General features: G+C 39.6%; 1 protein-coding gene across 1 annotated transcript in view; it reads left to right on the plus strand.

The window, feature by feature from the left end:
- The window catches only part of COL4A3 (collagen type IV alpha 3 chain), a 163,207-nt gene that overhangs the window by 122,379 nt on the left and 13,878 nt on the right, over positions 1 to 26,950 (plus strand). The window contains exons 33-43 of the mRNA XM_049888346.1: positions 1,062 to 1,151; positions 1,468 to 1,602; positions 8,503 to 8,601; positions 9,803 to 9,892; positions 10,235 to 10,374; positions 12,463 to 12,589; positions 13,527 to 13,607; positions 14,204 to 14,302; positions 14,554 to 14,601; positions 25,238 to 25,423; positions 26,095 to 26,225. Of these exons, the coding sequence (XP_049744303.1) occupies positions 1,062 to 1,151; positions 1,468 to 1,602; positions 8,503 to 8,601; positions 9,803 to 9,892; positions 10,235 to 10,374; positions 12,463 to 12,589; positions 13,527 to 13,607; positions 14,204 to 14,302; positions 14,554 to 14,601; positions 25,238 to 25,423; positions 26,095 to 26,225 (1,226 nt within the window). The remainder of the gene's footprint in view (positions 1 to 1,061; positions 1,152 to 1,467; positions 1,603 to 8,502; positions 8,602 to 9,802; positions 9,893 to 10,234; positions 10,375 to 12,462; positions 12,590 to 13,526; positions 13,608 to 14,203; positions 14,303 to 14,553; positions 14,602 to 25,237; positions 25,424 to 26,094; positions 26,226 to 26,950) is intronic.

The following is a 26,950-nucleotide window of genomic DNA, read 5'->3' on the forward strand; positions in this document are numbered from 1 at the left end:
GTTGCAGTTACCCAGGATATAACTATTTTTGCTGTGTAATCTTTTTTATGCATTACTTAATTTAGTTTGCTAGTATTTTGTTGAGGATGTTGGCATCTATATTCATAAGGGATATTGGCCTGTAGTTTTTGTTTCTTGTGATGTCTTTTTCTGGTATTGGTATCAGGGTAATATTGCCCTCAAAGAATGAGTCGGAAAGTGTTGCCTTCTCTCATATTTTCTGAAAGAGTTTTTGAAGAATTGGTATTCCTTAAATGTTTAGTAGCACTCACCAGTGAAGCCGTCTGAGCCTGGGCTTTTCTTTGCAGAAAGTTTTAAAATTACTACTTCAATCTCTTTCGCTGTTATAGGTCTATTTAGATTTTCTATTTCTTCTTGAATCAGTTTTTGGAATTTTGTCTATCTCTAGGAATTTGTCCATTTAGTCTAAGTTATCTAATTTGTTTGGCACACAGTTGTTCATAATATTCCCTTAAAACCCTTTTTGTTTCATGGAGACTTTTGTAGCGTATGTTTGGGCAGAATATTTGACTTAAGGACCTCACTGATCTCTCTGAGAAGAGGCCAGAATAACAACTTAATTAGCAATTATTTTTTCATTCATGTTATTGAGCTATTGTCATGTGCCAGCACTGTGCTAGTCACTAGTCATCAATGGACAAGACTCCAGCTTGCATACTGGAAGAGACAATAACAAATAAATACATTTAAAACCTACTTTCAATTATAGACAAATGCTATGAATAAAATGAAATGTGAAAATATAACAGAAAGCTACTGGTCTGGAGCTGAGAGTAGGGAATGTTCTAAAATGTCGACATAGTCTATTCCATATTCCATGCCTGTAAATGTGATTTGCTACCAATGCCTTCCAAATACATGACATAAAAAAGACCACTTACTGACCCATCTGTTAGACAAATGCGGTTATTGTCCTAACTACAGAGACCATCTCTTCTACTGCCAGTCTCCACTTCTAAGTCTAATTTGTTTTATTTGGGAGATATTCTGCTTTTCTTGTTCTGCAGTATATGCTGGTTTGTGTTCATTTGTTTCCACAGGGCAAAGAGGAATGGTTGGAATGATGGGCTTTCCTGGAAATATCGGCCCTCCGGGACCTCCTGGGAGCCCAGGAATCCCGGGAGAGAGGGGTGAGTGATAAGAGTTTCTTTCCAACAGTTAGAGGGCATGAACAATATTCATTTATTTAGCAGCAAAACAAATCACATTTCATCCTTTGGGAAAAAGTAGTTCTGGGAGAACAATGTGTTTGAGTGGCTCTTTTCTGTATTCCTGTTTCCTATTCAGTGGAATCATAGCCTCTCCCTGCAGGCTTATGCCACTACCCTTATGTTGTTGCCTATTAGGGGAAATACTTTGTTAGCTTCTCAACACTGCTAACTTCTGAATCTGTACAAACAACTTAAAGACTTAGAGGAACCATTGTTGTTACTCCTATCTTTTTAGGTAGCCTTGGAATTCCAGGAATAAAGGGTGAGAAAGGACCTCTAGGAGTCAAAGGGGAGCACGGAGATAAAGGAACTCCTGGGCCTTCTCAAATATCCCACTTACTGGGGGACAAAGGAGAACCAGGTCTCAAAGGTAAAACATTTCTTATATTTAGAATGAGAACATCCATGCTGATTCTGGACCTATGACATTATCCAGAGACATCCCTTTCATTGACATATGAGCTTGATGAGGCCTAGTGTTTGAGAACCTACCCAAGGTCACACAGCTAGCTGGGTGGACAAACCTGGATTGGAACTGGCCGTGTGTGCCTTCCATGACATGCTGCTTCCTTCATGCAGAACTTTCTAAGTTAATTCTGCACTTTGGTCTGTGGTGTTTATATTTTTACTAGTTAATTTTTAAATTATTAGCCTTGAAATTTCCCTTTTTATCAGTTATGATAAAAAATAGACCCTTGGAAAATTCTATATTAAAACTTCTTCCTGGCTGAATTGAAAACCTTTACCCCAAATTCCACTTTATTCTGTCAACTACCAGGATGAATTTTTCTGATTGCCCCTCATGCTCAGATCACTTGGAGAATAATTATTAACAACAAAATATTTTTAATTAGAAACGCTGCCAATTATTAGGCTAATATTCAAACCCATTCTAATTATTCCAAGCTGTTTGAACACATTTTTGTGGCAATTTTTTGTTATATGATCAATTAAAAACAATATAAAATCAGTTTTTTGAAAGAAAAATGTGGCCTTACTTGCAATCTCTTCGACCATATTTAATCCCAAGTGTTATGGATTGAATCGTGTCCGCCCAAAATATGTGTCTACTGGTTAGGCCATGATTCCCAGTATTGTGTGGCTGTCCTCCATTTTGTGATTTTCCTATGTGTTACAAATTATAATCCCTGCCTGTGGTTAAAGAGGATTAGGGTGGGATGTAACACCTTTACCAGGTCACATCCCTGATCCAATGTAAAGGGAATTTCCCTGGGGTGTGGCCTATACCACCTTTTATCTTACAACAGATAAAAGGAAAGGGAAGCAAGCAGAGAGTTGGGGACCTCATACCACCAAGAAAGCAGTTCCAGGAGCAGAGCACGTCCTTTGAATCTGGAATTCCTGCATGGAGAAGCTTCTAGTCCCTGGGAAGATTGATAAGAAGGCCAACAGAGAGAGAAAGCCTTTCCCTGGAGCTGACGCCCTGAATTTGGACTTTTAGTCTACTAGGGGCTGGGTAGTCCACTATACTGTGAGGAAATAAATTTCTCTTTGTTAAAGCCCTCCACTTGTGGTATTTCTGATATAGCAGCACTGGATAACTAAGACACCAAGTAACTTTAGAAGACATAGCATCACTGGGTAGAATGTTACTGACTTTTGCAGCTCAGAGTTTCATGTATCAGGGAAAGAATAATGGGAAGATGTGTTTGCAGTTGCAAGAGCATATCAAGTTTTGAGATACTTGTAACAAATTTGGAGAAGTGAGATTGTATTCAACAAATATTTATCAGCTTGGCACATAAGAATTTATAGTCCAAGTAAAGATTGACTTTAAAAAATCTGCACAGAGTGCTGTAGACCTCTCTGAAAAGACGGAAAACCATCACTCCAGGAGTTAGAAAAGATGTCGCAGGGACGTGACATCTGACCAGGGATCTAAGAGTGATTGAACCCAATGAAGTTGCCAATAAAAAAAAAGGGGGGGTATCATTAAAAAATCAATTTAGGGAAAGTATTTTCTTCCAGGAAGGAAAGTTAAAAAGCAAAGGCCTTTTGGGTAACCCCATTTAGCCTGGTTTCAAGGGGATTGTTGAGTTCTGGGTGCAAACAGAAGATTGCGTTATATTCTTTTAGCAATAAAAAAAAAATATTGTGAATTTTATAAAACTCTGCTTACAACTGTTCTAAGCCAAGATATGAAGAAATAAATTGGCACAATTTTCCAGGCCTCATAAATTGTATAGGCACAACTTCATTGGACTGTGCTAAATAATTTAGATAGTTTGGGAAATATTTTGGAGAAAATATGCATCTCATCTCTGCCTACATAGCCTAAATTTGCCTCTTACATATTAAATGAAAAATGGGTACTAATTTACAATTAAATAATTCTTTCTGTAAAATATGGATGGGTACATGCTATGCCTATGCTTCTAACAGATTTCTTTTACTCATCCAAAGTAAAATATGCAGAACAGTTTTCTGCTTTTCAAACGTGTAACCGAGGAGCACAGATTGGACCCCCCAAAAAACCATACTACTACCCTGTTGCTGAAAAAAAAATTGCAAATAACTTTTTTCAACAATATAAATGGCAGCTTTACGTATGGACCTTAGCAGATGGAATACACAGGAATCAAATTAACTATTTACGTATGGACCTTAGCAGATGGAGTACACAGGAATCAAATTAACTACATTTGTGGGAAGAAACCGTGGAAAAGATCAATATCATCAGTCAGAACAAGGCCAAGGGCCGACTGTGGAACAGACCATCAGTTGCTCTTATGCAAGTTCAAGTTGAAGCTGAAGAAAATTAGAACAAGTCTATGAGCACCAAAGTATGACCTTGAGTATATCCCACCTGAATTTAGAGACCATCTCAAGAATAGATTTGACGTGGTGAATGCTAATGACCGAAGACCAGACGAGTTGTGGAATGACATTAAGGACATCATACATGAAGAAACCAAGAGGTTGTTAAAAAGACCAAAATGGATGTTAGAAGACTCTGAAAGTTGCTCTTGAACAACTTTTTAGAGTAGCTAAAGCAAAAGGAAGAAATGATGAGTAAAAGAGATGAACAGAGGACTTCAAAGGGCAGCTTGGGAAGACAAAGTAAAGTATTATAATGAAATGTATAAAGACCCAGAGGTAGCAAACCAAAAGGGAAGAACATGCTTGGCATTTCTCAAGCTTAAACAACTGAAGAAAGTATTCAAGCATCCAGTAGTAATAGTGAAGGATTCTATGGGGAAAATATTAAACGACACAGAAAGCATCAAAAGAAGATGGAAGGAATATACAGGGTCACTGTTCCAAAAAGAATTGGTCAACATTCCACCATTTCGGGAGGTAGCATATGATTAAGAACCTATGGGACTGAAGGAAGAGGTCCAAGCTGCACTGAAGATATTGGCAAAAAACAAGGCTCTAGGAATTGATGGAATACCAACTGAGGTGTTTCAACAAATGGATGTAGCACGGAAAGCACTCACTCGTCTATGTCAAGAAATTTGGAAGACAGCTACCTGGCCAACTGACTGAAAGAGATCCATATTTATACCTATTCCTAAGAAAGTTCATCAACCAAATGAGGAAATTATCAGACAATATCGTTAATATCACACACAAGTAAAATTTTGCTGAAGGTCATCAAAAAGCTGTCGCAGTGGTACATGGACAGGGAACTGCCAAAAATTCAAACCAGATTGCGAAGAGGATGTGGAACCAGGGATATCATTGCTGATACAGAACAGAACTCAAATTCTTAAAAAGTCCTGACCTATTGGACCAGTTGAGACTAGAAACTATTGCCCTGAAATACCCTTTAAAGCTTGAACCAAAACTATTCCCTGAGATCACCTTTTAGCAAAATAACAGATTGGCACACAAAATAAAGGATACTATCCATGAGTATGGTGCACCATTAAAAAATCACCTATGTGAGACCAAAATGTCAACAATTACTCTAAAGCAAAGATGAGAACATAAGGAGGCAGGGAAACTAGGGTACTGGAAACAGAACAACCAGAATGCAATAAAAGAAAATGTTGACACATTGTGAAAAATGTAACTAATGTCACCGAACAATTTGTGTAGAAATTGTCAAATTAGAACCTAATTTACTACACAAGCTTTTACCAAAATCGCAATAAAATATGTATTATTATTTAAAAAAAAAAGAAGTCCATACTCAACCTTCTGCCTGTGCTGCCAAGTACCACTGACATTAAGCCCTGCGGGAATTGAGGGAAGCAGAAAACACAGCCACTAGTGTAGTTGGAGAAGTCTGTATGAATGAGGATTTAAATTGTGAGTTGGATTCAGAAGAGCAAATAATACTTTTGGCTTAAAGTCTTTCCAAGGTTCCTTTTGCCGTAAGAATTCATATGTCTTAGTATGGCATACAAGTCTCCTCACCACATGGCTTTTGCCTACCTCTTAAAATACATGACACTTATTTACTCATCAACTGTTTTTTAAAACCAGTGGGCATGGAATGAGGGATATCATTGCTAATGTCAGATGGATCTTTGCTGAAAGCAGAGAATACCAAAAAGACGCTTACCTGTGTTTTATTGACTATGCAAAGGCCTTCAGCTGTATGGATCATAACAAAGGACGGATAACATTGCAAAGAATGGGAATTCCAGAACACTTAATTGTGCTCATGTGGAACCTGTACATAGACCAAGAGGCAGTGGTTCCAACAGAACAAGGGGATACTACATGGTTTAAAGTCAGGAAAGGTGTGCGTCAGGGTTGTATCCTTTCACCATACTTATTCGATCTGTATGCTGAACAAATAATCCAAAAAGTTGGACTATATGAAGAAAAACACAGCATCAGGATTGGAGGAAGACTTATTAACAACCTGCAATATGCAGATGACACAACCTTGCTTGCTGAAAGTGAAGAAAACTTGAAGCACTTACTGATGAAGATCAAAGACCACACAGCCTTCAGTATGGATTACACCTCAACATAAAGAAAATGAATATTCTCACAACTGAACCAATAAGGAACATCATGATAAACAGAGAAAAGATTGAGATTGTCAAGGATTTGATTTTACTTAGATCCACAATCAACACCAATGGAAGCAGCAGTCAAGAAATCAAACGACGCATTGCATTGAGGAAATCTGCAAAAGATCTCTTTAAAGTGTTGAAAAGCAAAGATGTCACTTTGAGGACTAAGGTGCAACTGACCCAAGCCATGATATTTTCAGTCCCCCAATAAACATGCAAAAGCTGGATGATGAATAAGGAGACCAAAGAAGAATTGACGCCCTTGAGTTTTGGTGTTGGCTAATGATGTTGAATATAGTATGGACTACCAGAAGAACAAACAAATCCATCTTGGAAGAAGTACAACCAGAGTGTTCCCTAGAAGTGTAGATGGGGAGACTTCATCTCATGTAGTTTGGACATGTTATCAGGAGGGACCAGTCCCTGGAGAAGGATATCATGCTTGGTAAGGTAGGGGGTCAGCAATAAAGAGGAAGACCCTCAGTGAGATGGATTGACACAGAGTCTGCAACAATGGATTCCAACATAACAATGATTGTGAGGATGGCTCAGGACCAGGCAGCGTTTCTTTCTGTTGCTATGAGTCAGAACCAACGCAACAGCACCTAACAACAACAGTAACAACACGGACTAGGCATTTTACTCTGTCCTGAATACTCAGAGGCGAACAAAACCAGTGGGGTATTCTCGCCATGATGAAGTTTTGAGTTCAGCAGAAAAAAAAGACATTAAGGGGTTCATAAACTTTTTCTGAAATGGGCCAGATTGTAAATATCTTAGGCTTTGTGGGCCACATATGGTCCCTGTCACATATTCTTTTTTGGATTTTTTACTTGTTTTTGTTTTGTTCTTTTATACCTCTTTAAAAATGTAAAAGCTACCCTTAGCTCTCAACCCGTTGCCACAGAGTTGATTCATATCCACCCTATAGGACAGAGTAGAACTGCCCCATAGGGTTTCCAAGGAGTGGCTGGTAGATTAGATTTGAACTGCTGATCTTTTTTGGTTCGCAGCCGAGCTCTTAACCACTGCACCACCAGGGCCCCCCTTAGCTCTCAAGCCATGTAAAACCAGGCCAGATTTGGCCTGCAGGCTGCAGTTTGCTGACCCCTAAAAAATTGAAGCAAATGCCATGTTTAACAATATCTATTTTTAGATTGCTATAAATGACATGAATGGAAAGAACAAAGGTTATGAAAGAACGATCTAATCACTAGCCACTCACCATTCTGCACATGCTCTTTCCTTGTCTGAGAATCCTGTTGCATTCTATGCTTTCTCAACCCAACCAATTCCCGCATGGTCTTCAAGATTGAGCTAAAAGGAATCCCCCCTTCCAGAAGCTCTTCCCTGTAGCATACTGTGCCCAAATCTATTAGAGAACTTACTACACTGGGCAGTGATTGTCTGTGTACTTGGTTGTCTCCTTGTTTACACTCGAAGCAACTTAGGAATAGGGAGCATGACTTATTTATCTTCATATCTCCAGTGCCTAGAGCAAGACTTGTCTGTTAGATATTCAATTCGTATGTGAATGAGTGAATAAGTATATGAGCAGGAAAACAGCCAAGGGAAGTGAATCTGCTTGAGAAAAGGCACAAAGCCAGGCCATAGACAGATTGTAGAATGCTTCAACTGCCACCCAAGGGAGTTTGTAACTTACCCTGTAGGTAATAGAGATTCAGGAGTCCCTGGATGATGAAAACAGTTAAGTGCTCGACTATTAGACAATAGGTTAGTGGTTCAAACATACCCTCAGAGGACAGGCTTGTCAACCTGCTTCTGAAAGGTCTCAGCCTTGAAAACCCTATGGAGCAGTACACATGGGGTCAGAATTGACTCGACAGCAAGAACAGGCTGAGATTGCTTGAAGATTAAATAAACAAGAGAAAGCAATATCTACCATATAGTAGTTACTGAATAAATGATAGTTTTAGTAAATGGATTGAGGATGGAATAGTCTAGACAAAAGTAGTATCATAGAGTAATCTATCTTTACTAAAAAAGTGAAACTGTACTTAACAGCTGCTAATTTTAAAAAATGTTGCTTTAAAGGGTAGATATTATTACAACAGTAACTAGTGTTCATTGAGGACTAAATTATGCCAGGCACATACTATCTCGTTTAATCCCCTTTAAAAAAAAAAGATAAAAATCCACATTTGCCCATGCTCTTAAAAATATGTTATGCTTTACTGCAGAAATGTCCTATCTAGTTTTCACTAGGAGGGGATGAGTCTCGTAAAACTCTAACCTGTGGTTTTTAACTTTAGGATTTGCAGGAAACCCGGGTCAGAAAGGAAACACAGGTATTCCAGGGTTACCAGGTTTAGAAGGTCTCAAAGGGCTGCCAGGACCACTGGGGCCACCAGGTATGAATAAGTGATATTTCTCTAATAGCTGTATCATGCTATAATTTGTTCAAGATCTAAATGTAATAAAAACTTGTTTATGGATTTATTGGGTTGAATATGAATTATGTATCTATAGTGTTCCCACAGAAAGTTGCTTTTGAATTAAACCAAAATGGAGGTGTTTAATGTCACCTGTAATCTGTAGTCATTGAGTTGATTCTGACTCTTAGTGACTCTATAGGACAGAGTAGAAGTGCCCCAGAGAGTTTTCCAAGGAGCAGCTGATAAATTCGAACTGCCGATTTTTGGTTAGCAGCCAGTCTCTTAACCACTGCGCCACCAGGGTTCCATTTAATACAGTCGCCCAGTATTAACTAGAAAATATGATCTAATTTTTAATCTACATGAAGTTCCAGTTTTTATTCAAAATTTTATTTTGAAATGACTCTATATTGTGAATTTTAATTTATTGCAATATTTTCAGAGAAGAAAATTAGATATCGCTACAGGGGTTTTCAAATTTGCCTCTTGTTTGTTTTGTTTTTCAACAAGTAATTACATTTGCAAAGTAATTTTTCTTAATAATTAAAAAAAAAAATTGCGGGTGAGTTGATTCCAACTTACAGTGACCCTATAGGACAGAGTAGAACTGCCCCATAGAGTTTCTTAGGCACACCTGGGTGGAAGTACCCCTATTTATATGACCACCTTAGTAACAAAACACATTACATGACAGTAAAACTTCAGTATTGTAGTTGGAAATACAGTAAACCCTGAGGCTGGAACCTGTGTAAGGTGGAAATCTGAAATAGAAGGAAAATGCAAATATTTTCCACTAAAATGAGCAACAGAAAAGTAGTATAACTGTACCCTGTCAAAGGTGGAAAGCTTTTGAGACCCAGAAAAACAAGGCAGTCCCGTCCATTCTGGCTCTCACAGATTTCACTGTATATTACTGTTCGATAGCAAGAGCCTTTCTTTTCTGCTGGCGTGGGTTGCAGGATGAGTTTATGGTTGAAATTCAAGCCTGCCAATAAGAATCTAACTTTTCTCTGATTTTACATTTTCTGGATTCCCAACCCCTTATCTGAAGGCAACAGGGCAGCTAAACAAAGTGATATGGCTGCTCTGTATTCTTTCATCATGCAAGCAACAAATATTGAGCACCTCTTATGTCCAGGAACTGTGCCATTTGTATGATGATGTATTTATTCTCAAGGCCCCAGAGGAGACCCAGGCAGCATTGGGAATCCCGGAGAACCAGGACCACGTGGTGTGCCAGGAAGCGTGGGGAGCATGGGAATGCCAGGTGATGCATAAGGTCTTGTTATGAGTCTACAAGCTCATGATAGGTCACAGTTCTGGATTTTGTGTTGTTCATTTGTTATTTGTTGTTTTGGTGTTCCAGTTGGTTAGAAAGTCTGTGAAACAGTCCAATTTGCTTTTAGACAAATGCACTACATGCAGCTACAACATGAGCGAAAGAGAATAAATACTTGTGTAAAAATCATCCATTATAACTACCTGATGTATTTTGTGACTCTGAAGAACCAGCTTCTTGGGAGAAGGGTGCTTTATGCAAAGGTCAGAAAAAGAACAGCTCGAGATCCCCATGTTTAGCTATTTTATCTGATTTCTCTCCTAATTTCAGGTTCTAAAGGAATGAGAGGAAGTTTGGGATTCCCAGGGCTAGCTGGACGACCAGGCCTCCCAGGCATTCATGGTCTCCAAGGAGATAAGGGAGATCCAGGTTATTCAGAAGATGCAAGGCCAGGACCAAAGGGACCAAAGGTATAGGCCACGGAAATACTCATGTTTTGATGGTGGGATACCAAAATCCAAACCAAACTGTTGCCGTTGAGTCAATTCCAGCACTTAGCAACCCTATAGGACAGAGTAGAACTGCCCCCGTTGGGTTTCCAAGGACATAAATCTTTACAGAAGCAGACTGCCACATCTTTGTCCTATGGAGCAGCTGGTGAGTTTGAACTGCCGACCTTTTAGTTAGCAGCTCAGTACTTTAATCACTGCACCACCAGGGCCCTTGATGGTGGGATAAACCCATTGTCATGAGTCAATTCCAGCTCATAGCAACCCTATAGGACATAGTAGAGCTGCCTCATAGGGTCTCCAAGGAGTGGCTGGTGGATTGGAACTGCTGACCTTTTGGTTAGCAGTTGGGCTCTTATCCAGTGCGCCACCAGGTATCCTTGATGGTGGGATACACCCCCGTAAATATCAGCAAGTATCCAGATTGAGTGTAGGTAGAGGAAATTAAGAAACCCTGCTGGCGTAGTGGCTAACAGCTACTGCTAACTAAAAGGTCAGCAGTTTGAATTCACCAGGCACTCCTTGGGAACTCGATGGGGCAGTTCTCCTCTGTCCTATAGGGTCACTGTGAGTTGGATTTGGCTTGACAGCAGCAAGTTTGGTTTTTGGTATTAGATATTGCTGTGTATTCAGTTGTTTTAATCCTATATCCATAATGGAAGAAGCCTGGCTATCCCATGGCTTTCATCTTCTGACTCCACCCACCCCCCACGTTCAACCCCCAAGAAATTGCTCATAACTGTTCCTTCAATTTAAGTGTGCCACCAGTAGGTAGCAAGGATCACATGCCCACCCAATCTGAGAGGGCAGTGTTTGTTCTCATAATACAAAGTGACCAGTCCCTGCCCTAGACTCATCTCACACACACTTAAAAAAATAAATTTCCAAACATTGTGATCAAAAATACTTATCTCATTAGAATCTAATAAAAGATATAAAATAACTTTAGTGCATCTTTAAAGAGCAGACAGAATCGAAGATATATACATTTGTCTTTCTTAGTTGTTTTAGAATTTTAAGTATTTTCATTCCATTACACGGAAGATCATTGTCTTGTTTCAATGTCCGCTGTTCGTGCTGTTAGAGGTTTGATGTCAATGCCCTCAAAAGAGTATTGTACCAAGAAGCGACCACGTAATTTCAGCAGACTCGGTTGCTTTTTTTACGTTTCTCTCCTTCCAGCCTTCCTCTGTAATTTCAGTACTTGAACCTCTGGAGAAGTCCATGAACCTCTGGAGGAGTCCGTGAGACCCAAGGTGCCCATTAATCTCCTGAAATTGTATGCAGAATGTTTGAATGCATATTTTTGGAGAGGGAGAATCTATTATTTTTCATCCAACTTACAAAAGAGTATATGACTGAAAATATATATATTAAAACTGTTGCTTAAGGGACTTTGTCTCTTTTTTGAGCCAATAAAATACTACCTTTCCTAGATTTCTACCAGCCATGTTCTCCAACAGCCATTGCTAAAACAACAAGAAATAAACAAATTTTAAGGCCACACAGACCCAAGAAGGCAACGTTTTACTTCTTGGAGCACAAATTTCTTTACCCTTTATTTATTTTTAGATTAGGTCTTCAGAAAACCAAGGAGAGGCTCTTTCCACAGAGGTCTTTTCTAAATGAGGAATCCTGATTGATTTTGCATTCAGTTGATTAATGTTTTCATCTCGATTTAGAGATTTCATAGGTGACCACCAGAAGAAATTGTTACTAGCCAGTGCAGGCACATAAAAAAAAAAAAACCAAACCTATTGCCATCAAGTTGATTCTGACTCATAGCAACTCTACAGGATAGAATAGAACTGCTCCATAAGGTTTCCAAGGAGTGGCTGGTGGATTTGAACTGCTGATCTTTTGGTTAGCAGCCAAATTCTTAACTACTACACCACCAGGGTTTTCATGCAGGCACACAGCAGACATTTAATATGAATTGCCCAGTGAATAAATAAATGAATGGTGGGACAAGTAAAACATAATTTACACTGAATTCTAATCACATATCTGCTAACACAAGAATTTTAAAGATGTTTGTCTGAATTTAAGGGGGATCCAGGTTTGCCAGGTGACATGGGAAAGAAAGGAGAAAGAGGGCCACCTGGCCCACCTGGACATTCAGGGCCTGCTGGACCTGAGGGCATCCCTGGAAGTTCCGGGAGCCCTGGCCTCCCAGGTGAGCTTTGGCTTGACAGTTTTGAAAGCTGGAAGCATTTAATGCCTCCTTGAATTACCTCAGTAAACATTTATGCTTTTGTACTAAAATCGTTTTTATTCAACTTTGATCTTCAACTTCTAAGACTGAGAAAGAGTGAATTAAATCAGGGGGAGCTTCATTTTATTGATCAGCGCACCTGGTGGACTGAAATCTAAAAACCTGCTCCCACGCACAAAACTTCTAAAGTGCTTCAGTGAAATCAGCCTAAAGACACAAAATGTTAGTTAATACTTGTAGAACATATATTCATTTGATCTAATCATTTTTGTCTTACCCCCCAGTTAGCTATCACAATTTGTAAGTATACGTGTGTGATGATTCGGTATCTATCTCCTCACTGGTCTCTGAAGTTTCATGAGGGCAGGAACTGTATAGATCTCTATTAATATTATATTCCCAGCAAGATTCTCTTTAAAAATCTTATGATGTTGTTCTAAACCTTCTTTTCTGGCCTATTTCAGTGTTGATTGTTGGCTTTCTTTCTTATTAGCTTATAATTGGGATTTAAGTTTTCATTTCGTTTTATTAAAACCAATTGCTAAGCCTCTGGGTTGCAGCTTCAGGTCATTTACTGAAAGGTAATATTTAAACTGTCTGTTCAAATACTGAAAAGGCTTAATGGCTTTGTTGTGAACTCCCAATATAAACAGTAGGTTAGATACTGGGAGCAGTCCTTCTGGTTGACACCCACAAATCTTTGTTAATGATATGACATGTCTCTGCTGTGGTTCTCCAGAGAAATAGCAGCCTGGACAAATGCATGGGTGACCAACAGCAAGAGCATGTCTTTGAGCACAGTTGACTGTAAAAACTGACCATATCAATTATTGTGTTCATTCAATCCATGGTATTTTTTTTTTTTTTTTTTATTCCTCCCATGTCTCTTCATTTATAGGAAAGCCAGGTCCTGATGGTGATTTGGGGTTTAAAGGAATCAAAGGCTTCCCTGGCTCTCCAGGAATGAAAGGCCTCCCAGGTTTCATTTTGTACTTTCTCTATTTCCCTTCCATGAAAGAGGCACATTTTCCCCTGGGACTGGGATCTTTGTATGTCTCTAGTTCTGAGCAACAACTGCTCTTTACGAGGTTGCTCCCATTCACTCTGCGCCTAGGGAAAAAAAATTCAGAAAAGTCAGGTTAAGTATTTATATTTACCTAATGCAAATATCTGCCCACCTAAACATTCCAAAGTGATAATCCTTGTGGTAATATCAATCTGTTGATGTCTTTCACTATAGACTTGGATTCATATAACTACAAAACAAGCAAACAAAACTCATTGTCATCAAGTCAGTTCCAACTCATGGCAACCCAATGTGATACAGAATAAAACTGCTCCATAGTGTTTTCTTGACTCCAATCTTTATGGAAGCAGATTGCCAGGCCTTTCTTCTACAGAGCCACTGGGTGGGTTTCAACCATCAACCCTTAGGTTAGCAGCCCATCTCAACCACTTGCACCACCCAAGGACCCATTAACACCTTTAACTAAGTCGAACGTGTCTCTTTGGTTTTCACATTAGATCTTTGGTAGGAATTAAGTCCTGTCTTTGAATGCCATGTATTTTTTTAAGGCCCTCCAGGATTCCCAGGATCTCCTGGACTGATGGGTGTAAGAGGTAACCAAGGACATGATGGAATTCCTGGTCCACCTGGAGAAAAAGGAGAAATGGGTACAATATGCTCATCATCATTGATCTGCTAGTTTTCTTTTGGGTAGAATAATTAGTGACATTGTAACTCTTAACTTCTCTAAAGATTCTTCTCTGATAGAACTGATGATGTTAAACATGTTCTTGGGGTGTGATAGTTAAAACTCACTTCTATCACCAGAATGAAATATAAGCAGATACGTTATATGTATATGATGAAATTAACCATGTACAAACCATAAATGTTCATACACCAAAACTTTCTCTTTCAGGTTTGCTGGGGGTACTTTCTGGTCCAAAAGGAAACCCTGGAGCTAAAGGTGAGTTCCTCTTCCCTAAACCCAATGATGTGCAATGTCAAGGACAGAATCTACTTTAACATGCCTGACATATAAAATAGACTTAACTGAGGGGGCCAACATGATGCTATAGACAGAAGCACCACACCATCCCTCCACAGCAAAGACCTGAAAAACTAGGTAAAACAGAGACAAATGTCAGTCTTGGAACACTAAGCATCAAATGAAGAGATAAAGAACTCAACCAAGCACCAACTGGAATAAGAAACTGACAAAGAACAAAAAGCAGGGAGAGATTCAGAGTGGAGGCCCCCTATTTCAGCTAATGTGGCTCAGATTTGCTATCTTGGACTTCTCAGCCCCTGAGATCAGTGAACAGAGAGTATAGAAGGGTAGTTTTACAGAGCTCCCAGCAGGAGTCAGGGAACCTGGTAACCAGCAATGCACACTTTCCCACCCCCCACCCTTCTTCCCCCTGCTTGGCCTCTGCCGCTTCCTGGCTCGCCTGTGGAGGCGTTGACTCCATGCCCCTTGAATTCACCTTGTCCACACCAGCCAGCTCTTTCAGTGCCATTTTTTTTGTTGCTTTTTTCAGCCTCTTTTGGTTTCTTCTCTCTCTCTCTCTCTCACCTCCTTCCCCTCCATTCTCTTGAACACTTGGCTCTGTGTGCCATCTCTGCTTCTTCTTGACAGTCTGTGAAGTGCCGGTACAGGTACACTGGGGAACCGCTTCCCAGGTCTATACCACCACACCAGTGAGATCCCTGAGGGTATTTTTGTTTGTTTCTTTGTTTTTCATTTTTGTTTTTCTTCATTTCTCAGTTTCTCGTCTCTCTCTACTTTCCTTCTTTTCCTGTCTCGTGAATACCTGGTGCTGTGTGCCCTCTCAGCCCCTTCTAGACAGGCTGTGCATTGCCTAGTGGCTTGGGAACCACTTGCTTGGTCCACGCTGCCAAGCCAGTGGGGTCCCTTGGGAATTTTTTTTTTTCTTGATTTCTTGTCTCTCTCTACCATCTTTCCCTTCTTTTCTCCTGAACACCTGGCCCCATGTGCCATCTCTTCTCCTTCTAGGTGGGCTGTGCAGTGCCATGCCACTGAGGAGTCACTTCCCCAGTCTGCATCACCACACCACTTGTGCCCCTTGGGAATTTTTTTTCTTTGCTCAATTGCTTGTAAAAAATTGACAATCATGGAAAAGGCAGACAACATCATGGAAAAGACAAAACAACAAAAGAATTCAGGAAAATAATACAGGAACAAAATGTCAAAATAAATTCACAAATAGAAATCATACAAAAACAGCAATTAGAAATAAAAAGGAAAAAAAACAGAAAGATTTCAGAAATGGACAGTGTCATAGAAAGGCTGAGGAGCAGGTTTGAAACAATGGAAGACACGATCAACAAATTGAAGAGAAATACTTGGATACCATTTTGTTTGAGGAAAAGTCAGAGAAAAGAACAAAGAAAAATGAAGAAACCCTGAGAATGATGTGGGATACAATCAAAAGCAAAAATTCACGAGTGATCAGATTTCCAGAACAGGGAGAGAAAATGGAAAACACAGAGAGGATCATTGAAGAATTGCTGGCAGAAAACTTCCCTAATGTAATGAAAAATGAAAAGTTGACCATACGAGAAGCTTAATAAACCCCAAATAGGATAGACCCCCAATAGAAAATCACCAAGGCACATCATAATCACACTTGCTAAAACCAAAGATAAAGAATACTTAGAGCAGCTTGAGAAAACAAATAGTTACATACAGATGGGAAACAATAAGACAAAGCTATGATTACTTGGCAGAAACCATGCAGGCAAGAAGGCAATGGGATGACATATATAAAACCTTGAAAAAAAATTGCCAACCAAGAATAATATATACTGCAAAACATTAGCTGAAATGTGATAGTGAAATCAGGACTTTTCCAGATAAACAGAAATTAAGGGAATATGTGAAAACTAAACCAAACTTACAAGAATTATTAAAGGGAGTCCTTTGGTTTGAGAACAAAAAACATCAGATGATAGCCTGAAACTAGGACACAAGACCACATCAGCCAGAATCTAACCTAGGTAATGAACTCTCAAGGATTAATCAAAACTAAAAGATTTACAACAGGGAACCAGAGAGGCTAATCTGTAAATAACAATGTCAGAACAATAAAAGAGGGAATAAACGAAGGCAAGGCGATACCAAGTAATAAGACTGGTTCAAACTTAGGAAGATAAGGATAAATTTCAAGGTAACCACAGAGAAAGTTAACAAACCTACTCATCAAAATAAAAAAGAAGAAACATAAAGTCTCATTAAACACAAAATCTACAAAAACAAAAGAAATGAAAAACCGCAAATGGAAGAAATTCAGGCCAGGAGAGTAAGAGAAACAAAGTAAACATCAGCACCACAAAAAAAGCACTACAAAATGACAGCAATAAACTCACCCAAAAAAACAAAACTCACACCTGTCAATAATTACACTGAACATATATGGCTTAAATGCACCCACAAAGAGAGAGTGACAGAAAGGATAAAAAATCAGGATCCATCAATACGCTGTCTACAAGAGACACACCTTAGAAACAAAGACATAAATTTATTAAAGAGCAAAGGATGAAAAAATATATCAAGCAAACAGCTACCAGAAAAGAGCAGGAGTGGCAGTATTAATCTAAGATAAGACAGACTTTAAAACAAAATCCACCATAAAAGACAAAGAAGGGCATTATATAATGATTAAAGGGACAATCTATCGTGAAGACTTAACCATAATAAACATCTACACATCCAATGACAGGGCTCCAAAATACACAAACTGTGACAGCACTGAAAAGAGAAATTGACAGTTCCGCAATAATAGTAGGAGACTTCAACACACCACTCTCAGGAAAGGACAGAACTTCTAGAAAGAAACTTAACAAAGATACAGGAGATCAAAAGGTGACAATCAGCCAACCTGACCTCACAGGTATACGTAGAACACTCCACCCAACAGCTGCAAAATATGCATTCTTTTCCAATACTCATGGAACATTCTCTAGAATAGACTTCATCTTAGGCCACAGAGCAACCCTCAACAAAATCCAAAACATTGAGATAATATAAAATATCTTCTCTGATCACAATACTATCAAAACAGAAATTAACAACAAGAAGAGCAAGGAAAAAAATCAATTATATGGAAACTGAATAACACCGTGCTTAAAAACTGCTGTGTAATAGAAGAATTCAAAGGTAGAATCAAAAAATTCCTAGAATCAAATAAGAATGAAAACACATCATTCCAAAACCTTTGGGACACAGCAAAGGAGTGGTCAGAGGTCAATTTATAGCAATAGATGCATATATCAAAAAAGAAAGAAAGGGACAAAATCAAAACATTAGCTACACAACTCTAACAAATAGAGAACAGCAAAAGAAGCCTGCAGCCACCAGAAGAAAGGAAATAATAAAGATCAGAGCAGAAATAAATGAAATAGAGAATAGAAAAAAACAGTGGAAAGAATCAGCAAAACCAGTAGTTGGTTCTTTGAAATGATCAACAAAATCCACAAACCACTGGCCAAACTGACAAAAGAAAAACGGGAGAGGACACAAATAACCCAAATAAGAAATGAAATGGGGGACATTACAACAGACCCAACTGAAATAAAAAGGATCATGACAGAGTACTATGAAAAACTATACTCCAGCAAATTTGAAAACCTAGAGGAAATGGACAAATTTCTAGAAACACACTACCTACTCAGACTAACACAAAATGATGTTGAGAATCTGAACAGTCCCATAACCAGAGAAGAGATTAAAAAGGTAATTAAAAAAAAAAAAAAAAAAAAACCTCCCAACTAAAAAAAAAAAAAAAAGCCCTGTCCTAGATGGCATCACTGGAGAATTCTACCAAACATTCAGAAAAGAGCTTAAACCAGTACTCCTCAAACTATTTCAGAACATAGAAAAAGAAGGGATACTTCCAAATTCATGCTACAAAGCCAGCATAACCCTAATACCAAAACCAGACAAAAACACCACAAAAAAAGAAAACTACAGACCAATATCTCTCATGAGTATAGATGCAAAAATTCTCGACAAAATTCTAGCCAATAGAATTCAGCATCATATCAAAAAAATAATACACCACAACCAAGTGGGATGCATACCAGGTATGCAAGGGATGATTCAACATTAGAAAATCAATCAAAGTAATCTACCACATAAATAAGATAAATAAAAGAAACACATAATCATTTCAGTCGATGCAGCAAAGGCATTCGACAAAGTCCAACAGCTATTCCTGATAAAAACTCTTAATAAAATAGGTATAGAAGGGAAATTCCTCAACATAATAATAAAGGGGATCTATTTTTTTTATATACGTAATAATAAAGGGGATCTATACAAAACCAACAACCAACATCATTCTTAATGGACAGAGACTGAAAACATTTCCCTTGAGAACAGGAACAAGACAAGGATGCCCTTTATCACTACTCCTATTTAATATTGTTCTGGTAGTCCTAGCTAGAGCAATAAAACAAGAAAGAAGAAATAAATGGCATCTAAATTGGTAAGGAAGATGTAAAACTGTCGTTATTTGCAGATGATATACTATACATAAAAAAAAATAGAAAACCCAAGAGACTCCACAAGAAAACTACTGAAACTAATAGATTCAGTGGAGAAGCAGCATTCAAGATAAACGTACAAAAATCAGTTGGATTCCTATACACCAATAAATAGAAAAATGAAAAGGAAATCAGGAAAACAATACCATTTATAATAGCCCCTAAAAAAATAAAATACTTAGAAATAAATCTAACCAGGGATGTCAAAGACCTATACAAAGAAAACTACAAAATACTACTGCAAGAAACTAAAAGACATCTACAAAAATGGAAAAACATACCATGCTCATGGATAGGTAGACTCAACATTGTGAAAATGTCAATTCTACCCAAAGCAATCTACAAATACAATCCAGTCCGATCCAAATACCAACAGCATTCTTTAAAGAGATGGAAAAACTAATCATTAACTTTATATGGAAAGGGAAGAGGCCCCAGATAAGTAAAACACTATTGAAGAAGAAGAGAAAAGTAGGAGGACTTGCACTATGTGACCTCAGAACCTACTACATAGCTACAGTACTCAAAACAGCCTGGTACTGGTACAACAACAGATACATTGACCAATAGAACAGAATTGAAAATCCAGATGTGAATCCATCCACGTATGGTCAACTGCTCTTCAAAGGGGCCCAAAAGTCCATCAGATGGGGAAAAGACAGTCTTTTTAACAAATGATGCTGGCAAAACTGGATGTTCATCTGCAAAAAAAATGCAGCAGGACCCATACCTCACACCATCACAAAAAACTAATTCAAAATGTATCAAAGACCTAAATACAAAACGAAAAATGATAATGATCATAGAAGAAAAAATAGGATCAACGCTAGAGGCCCTTGTAAATGGCATTAACAGGATACAAACCATAACTAACAACACACAAACTCCAGAAGATAAGCTAGATAACTGGGATCTTCTAAAAATTAAACACTTAGGCTCATCAAAAGAGTATAAAGAGAACCTACAGACTGGGAAAAAAAATTGGGGGCTGTGACAAATCCAGCAAAAATCTAATCTCTAAAATCTACAGGAAAGTCCAATACCTCTGCAACAAAAAGACAATCCAGTTAAAAAATGGGCAGAGGAAATGAACAGACACTTCACCAAAGAAGACTTTCACGAAGCTAACAGATACATGAGGAAATGTTTGCAATCACTAGCCAATAAAAAAATGCAAATCAAAACCACAATGACACCATCTCACCCCAGCATTACTGGCACGAATCAAAAAAACAGAAAATAACAAATCCTGGATAGGCTGTAGAGAGATTGGAAATCTTAGGCACTGCTGGAGGGACTGCGAAATGATACAACCATTTTGGAAAACGATAGGGCACTTCCTTAGAAAGCTAGAAATAGAAATACCATATGACCCAGCAATCCTGCTCCTAGGAATACATCCTCGAGAAGTAAGAGTTGTCACACAAATAGACGTATGCACACACTATGTTCAGTGCAGCATTGTTCACAATAGCAAACAGATGGTGTCATGGATTGAATTGCGTCCCCCCAAAATATCTGTCAACTTGGCTAGGTCATGATTCTTGGTACTGTATGATCGTCTACCATTTTGTCATCTGATGCAATTTCCCTATGTGTTGTAAATCCTATCACTATGATGTAATGAGATGGATTAGTGGCAGTTATATTGATGAGATCTATAAGTTTAGATAGTGTTTTAAGCCAATCTGTTTTGAGATATAAAAGAGAGAAGCAAGCAAAAAGACATGGGGACCTCATACTACCAACAAAGCAGTGTTGGGAGCAGAGCCTGTCCTTTGGACCTGAGGTTCCTGCACTGAGATGCTCCCAGACCCAGGGAAGACTGATGCATCACAAGGGCCTTCCTCCAGAGACGATAGAGAGAGAAAGCCTTTCCCTGGAGCTGATGCCCTGGATTTGGATTTCCTAGCCTACTAGACTGTGAGAGAATAAACTTCTGTTTGTTAAAGCCATCCACCTGTGGTATTTCTGTTACGGCAGCACTAGATGACTAAGACAGAAAAAACCGGATGCCCATCAACAGATGAATGCGTAAACAAACTGTGGTACATACACACAATAGAGTAGTACACAACAATAAAGAACACTGACGAATCTGAAGCATCTCACAACATGGTTGAATCTGGAGGGCATTATGTTGAATGAAATAAGTCAATCACAAAAGGACAAATATTGTAGGAGACTACTACTATAAAAACTCATGAAAAGGTTTACACACAAAAAGAACAATCTTTGATGGTTATGAGGGAGGGGAGGGATGAGGATGGAAAAATACTAAATAGACAATAGATAAGTGGTAACTTAGGTGAAGGGTAAGACAATACACAATACTGGGAAAGCCAAAGATTAGACAGGCCCATAAAACAAAACGAGACTAAAGGGGCAGGCCAGCCCAGGGGCAAGGACTAGAAGGCAGGAGGGGACAGGAAAGTTGGTAACAGGGAACCCAAGGTTGAAAAGGGAGAGTGTTGACATGTCATGGGGTTGTTAATCAATGTTGTAAAACAATATGTGTACTATTTGTTTAATGAGAAGCTAGTTCTGTAACCTTCATCTAAAATACAATAATAATAAATAAATAAATAAAATAGACTTAACAGATTAAATTAAAGAAGCCCAATGGTAATATTGTTGTTGTTTGGTTGTCAGGTGCCATCAGGTCGATACCGACTCATAGGGACCCCATGCACAACAGAACGAAACGCTGCCTGGTCCTGCTCCATAGTCACAATTGTTGTTATGCTTGAATCCATTGTTGCTGCCACGATGTCAATTCATCTTGTTGAGGGTCTTCTTCTTTTTCTCCGACCCCCTACTTTATCAAGCATGATGTGCTTCTCCAGGGACTGATCCCTGCTGATAACATGTCCAAAGTATGTGAGATGTAGTCTTGCCATCCTTGCTTCTAAGGAGCATTCTAGTTGTACTTCTTCCAAGATAGATTTATTCATACTTTTGGCAGTCCATGGTATATCCAATATTCTTCACCAACACCACAATTCAAAGGTGTCAATTCTTCTTTGGTTTTCCTTATCCATTGTCCAGCTTTCGAATGCATATGAGGCAATTGAAAACACCATGGCTTGGGTCAGGCGAACCTTAGTCCTCAAGGTGACATCTTTGCTTTTCAACACTTTAAAGAGGACTTTTGCAGCAGATTTGCCCACTGCAGTGCGTCTTTCGATTTCTTGGCTGCTGCTTTTGTGGGTATTGATCATGGATCCAAGTAAAATGAAATCCTTGACAACCTCAATCTTTTCTCCGTTTTTCATAATGTTGCTGATCAGTCCAGTTGTAAGGATTTTTATTTTCTTTTTGTTGAGGTGTAATCCATACTGAAGGCTATGGTCTTTGATCTTCATCAGTGAGTGCTTCATTTTCAGAAAGCAAGGTTGTGTCATCTTTATGACACAGGTTGTTAATAAGTCTTTCTCCAAGCCTGTTGCTGCATTCTTCTTCATATAGTTCAGTTTCTCGGATTATTTGCTCAACATACAGATTGAATAGGTGTGGTGAAAGGGTACAATCCTGACACACACCTTTCTTGACTTTAAACCACTAGGTATCCCCTCGTTCTGTTTAAACAACTGCCCCTTCATCCATGTACAGATTCTTCATGAGCACAATTAAGTGTTCCAGAATTCCGATTCTCCAAAATGTTGTCCATAATTTGTTATGATCCTCACAGTCAAATGCCTTAGCATAGTCGGTAAAACACAAGTAAACATCTTTCTGGTATTTTCTGCTCTCAGGCAGGATCTATCTGACATCAGCAGTGGTAACAGAGGGTGTTTATATTTTTAGGGGAGCCCTGGTGGCACAGTGGTAAAGAGCTCAGCTGCTAACCAAAAGGTCAGTAGTTCGAATCCACCAGCTGCTCCTTGGAAACCCTATGGAACAGTTCTGTGCTGTCCTATAGGGTCATTATGAGTCGGAATCGACTCAATGGCAACGGGTTTTTTTGTATATTCTGAGTATTTGCTTTACAAGTCTTATTTATTATCTCCACAACAAACTGAACAAATTAGAAACTGTGATTCAATTTTGGAATTGTCTTCTGTGAAAGCATTTAGAAGTAAATAGGATTCTCATTTACTTTTTGTTGTTAGTGTGGTTTAAATTTATCGCTTCCTAAAAGTAGGAAGCTGGAATTGATGACATCTCAAGGTGCAGCCCTTCCTGCCATTCTAAGAGACAATAATAATTCTTTACCACCTTGGTATCTTTATAGGTCTGATTCCAACCCACACACCCAGCTTGTGATTTATGCCATTTTTTATTATGGGTTACCCAGTAACCCTGGATTGACACATGATCTTTTTGAAAAAGAGGCTGATAAATAAAATATAGGTCTGACTAGCTGTTTGATCTAGGCAAAGTCACTTCATCACTACAAGTCTCAGTTTTCTTATTTTAAAAATAGATATACTACATGTCTATGGGTGGACTTCAACCTCCAACCTTTCGGTTAGCGACCAAGCACGTTGATCGACACAGTGGCAGCAACAATGGGGTTAAATACAGCAATGATTGTGAGGATGGTGCAGGACTGGACAGTGCTTTGTTCTGTTGTGCATAGGGCCACTGTGAGTCAGAACCAACTCGACGGCACCTAGCAACAACAGCAAACCCAGTAACTCAGCATCTCAGACACGGCAATTTACTGAACTTGCCATTCAAAGTGTGTACATGCTAGTTCTTTGTTGACCGACTGCAAGTCTGGATTTCTCTTGGCAGCATTTAGAAGATAAACAACTTCTTTTCACTCTTCAGTATTTTGTGGAGAAATCTGCCAGGAGAAATAGGGAATTGCTGGCACCTTCTATTGACCCTTCTCAGCTGTGGGTCCTATGGGTAGGAGTATTTCATTAGCAAAGGAGGCCTACACCCAGCAAAGGCCTCAGTCACTGATGTTCTCCCAGAATCAGCGAAGAGCAGCCCAATGTTACTGAGAAGCTCAAATTGGCCAGAGCTGCCTCTCAACGCAGTAGCTCAGAATTTTGAATCTCTGGCCGTGGTCTCAAAGAATATATAGCTCAATTGGCATAACATAGTTTATAAAGAAAATGTTCCACATTCTGCTTTGGTGAGTAGCATCTGAGGTTTTAAAAGCTTGTGAGCAGCATCTAAGATAACTCCAGTGGTCTCACCCCATCTGGAGTAATGGAGAATGAAGAAAGCCAAAGACACGAGGGAAAGATTAGTCCAAAGGACTGGTGGACCACAACTACCACAGCCTCCACCAGACTGAGGCCAGCACAACTAGATGCTGCCTGGCAACCACCACTGACTGCTCTGACAGGGATCACAATAGAGGGTCCCAGAAAGAGATGGAGAAAAACATAGAATAAAATTCTAACTCACAGAAAAACAAAAAACATACTTCCTGGTCTGACAGAGACTGGAGAAACCCCGAAGAGTAAGGCCCCCAGACCTCCTTTTAGCTCAGTAATGATGTCACTCATGAGGTCACCCTTCGGCCAAAGATTAGACAGACCCGTAAAACAAAATGAGACTAAAGGGGTACACCAGCCCAGAGCAAGGGCTAGAAGGCAGGAGAGGACAGGAAAGCTGGTAATGCGGAACCCAGGGTCGAGGAGGGGAGAGTGTTGATGTGTCGTAGGGTTGACAACCAGTGTCACAAAACAATGCATGTACTAATTGTTTAGTGAGAAAGTAGTTTGCTCTGTAAACCTGCACCTAAAGTACAATAAAAAAAAATTTTTTGAGTCCCTGGCTGGTACAAATGGTTATCATGCACTGCTGCCAACCGAAAGTTTGGAGGTTCAAGTCCACCCACAGACAGGTATTGTATCTATTTTTAAAATAAGAAAACTGAGACTTGGAGTGGTGAAGTGACTGCCAAGATCAAATAGCTAGTCAGACTTATATTTAATTTGTCAGCCTCTTTTTAAAAAAGATAGGAATCTCAACCCTTTTACTCGAAGTGTCTATGTTATTAAAAGTAACAACAAGCTAAAACTCCAAGTATAGGGACATTATGATAACTTATCAAATCTTGTTTTTTCCAGGAGCAAAAGGAGACAGGGGAGCCCCAGGCTTGCCTGGCTTGCCTGGCAGGAAAGGGGCAGTGGGAGATGTCGGGCCACGAGGACCCACTGGCCTAGCAGGATTCCCAGGGCCACCAGGTGTCCCAGGTGCAATCATCCCTGGCCAAAAAGGGAATCGAGGCCCACAAGGCTCAAGAGGAAACCCGGGTAGAGTTGACTTTTAAATATGATAAAAGAGCAAAAGTGACATTTGACATCAGAAGCTTTCAATGTTTTCTTCATGTAACCTCATTGCTCCTGTTTCCCGCTGACCTCCATTCCACCGAGACCCACCTGCCCTCACATAGATGCTGTTGAGTTGTTGGTATTCCTGAGGCAGAAGTTTGAAAAGATTAAACCAAAAGCCCATTGCCATCGAGCTGATTCCAACTCATAGCGACTCTATAGGACCAAGTAGAACTGCCCCATAGGGTTTCCAAAGAGCAGCTGGTAGATTCAAACTGCCAATCTTTTGGTTACCCGCCAAGCTCTTAACCACTGCACTACCAGGGCTCCTTGAAAAGATTAGGAGACACCTAATTAACAAGCCTAAAAGAGAGAGATGCGCCCATTCAGCCACTGTTTATTGAGCTGCTATGCGGCAGGTAGTGGGCAGGTCATTGGAGACACAGACCCCTAACAGACCTCCATCAGGGAGAAAGCAGTTCCTACCCTGCCCAGGGTCTTCACTGGCATTATCTCACTCTGTCTTGACTACAATCCCATCACACTCTGCAAGGGAAAGGATGTTTGAGGTAACCATAGGGGCAGGGTTCATGATCACCGATGGGACTCACCAAGCTCGCCACTGGCAATACTGATGAACTCTATGAATTCAGGTGAACCTGGTCCACCTGGACCTCCGGGGAGTCCCGTAAAAGGCATAAAAGGAGACAAAGGATTTATGGGCAAGCCTGGCCCCCAAGGTCCACCTGGAACCGTGGGAGACAAAGGGCCACCAGGTCATCCGGTAAGTGCAGGAAATTATTGTGATGGCTTAAACTCTTGTAGATCAGTTGCCAGGATCAGATATGCCTGTAGGCGGCAAAAAATGACCATTTGTGATGCTTCTTTGCACTGTGACTAATGGAAGGCAGAGCCCAGAAGGTTCAGAGAATCAAAGAATGCTCACTGGTATGTCTTATTGTCAGAAATCTTGTTACAATCTCGGTACTTGGTTTCCAGAATTTACCCTATTTTTTATTTTTTTGAAAAATAGGTTATTTGCTCATCGCCAGTCTATAGGTCTTTCTCAGTTCTCTGTGATTCTTTGAAAGTTGCCATCCAATCTCGTGATTATATCTAAAGTTCCCTCAGGACACTGGGGTAGTCTGGAATTTGTGCTCACTTAAATCCTCCTGTGCTCTCCTGGTTGTAGGCTTCCGTCTTTGCAGTTGAAAGATAATTCTTCTCGATGGATGTCTCACTGGCTTAATGCTCTTCACAGACCCCTCCTTGCAGGGAACACCTCCCCACCCAAGGGCTAGGTCTTGGCACCAAGCCCTCCTCCCTGGATACCTTTGCCTCAGGAGATCAGAGTAGACCACAGACACCCCAGAGTCCTTGATCAGATGGTTCTGTTTCCTCTCCCTCTTGTTTTAATCTCATACCACCTTATCCAAGCAATAGAACTGTTCCTTCTTTGGTCTTCTGGCTCCAAAGATGGCTTCAAAGACCACTTTTATTATTCTTGGC

Source organism: Elephas maximus, chromosome 6 (assembly GCF_024166365.1).
Source record: "Elephas maximus indicus isolate mEleMax1 chromosome 6, mEleMax1 primary haplotype, whole genome shotgun sequence".
Lineage (NCBI taxonomy): Eukaryota > Metazoa > Chordata > Mammalia > Proboscidea > Elephantidae > Elephas > Elephas maximus.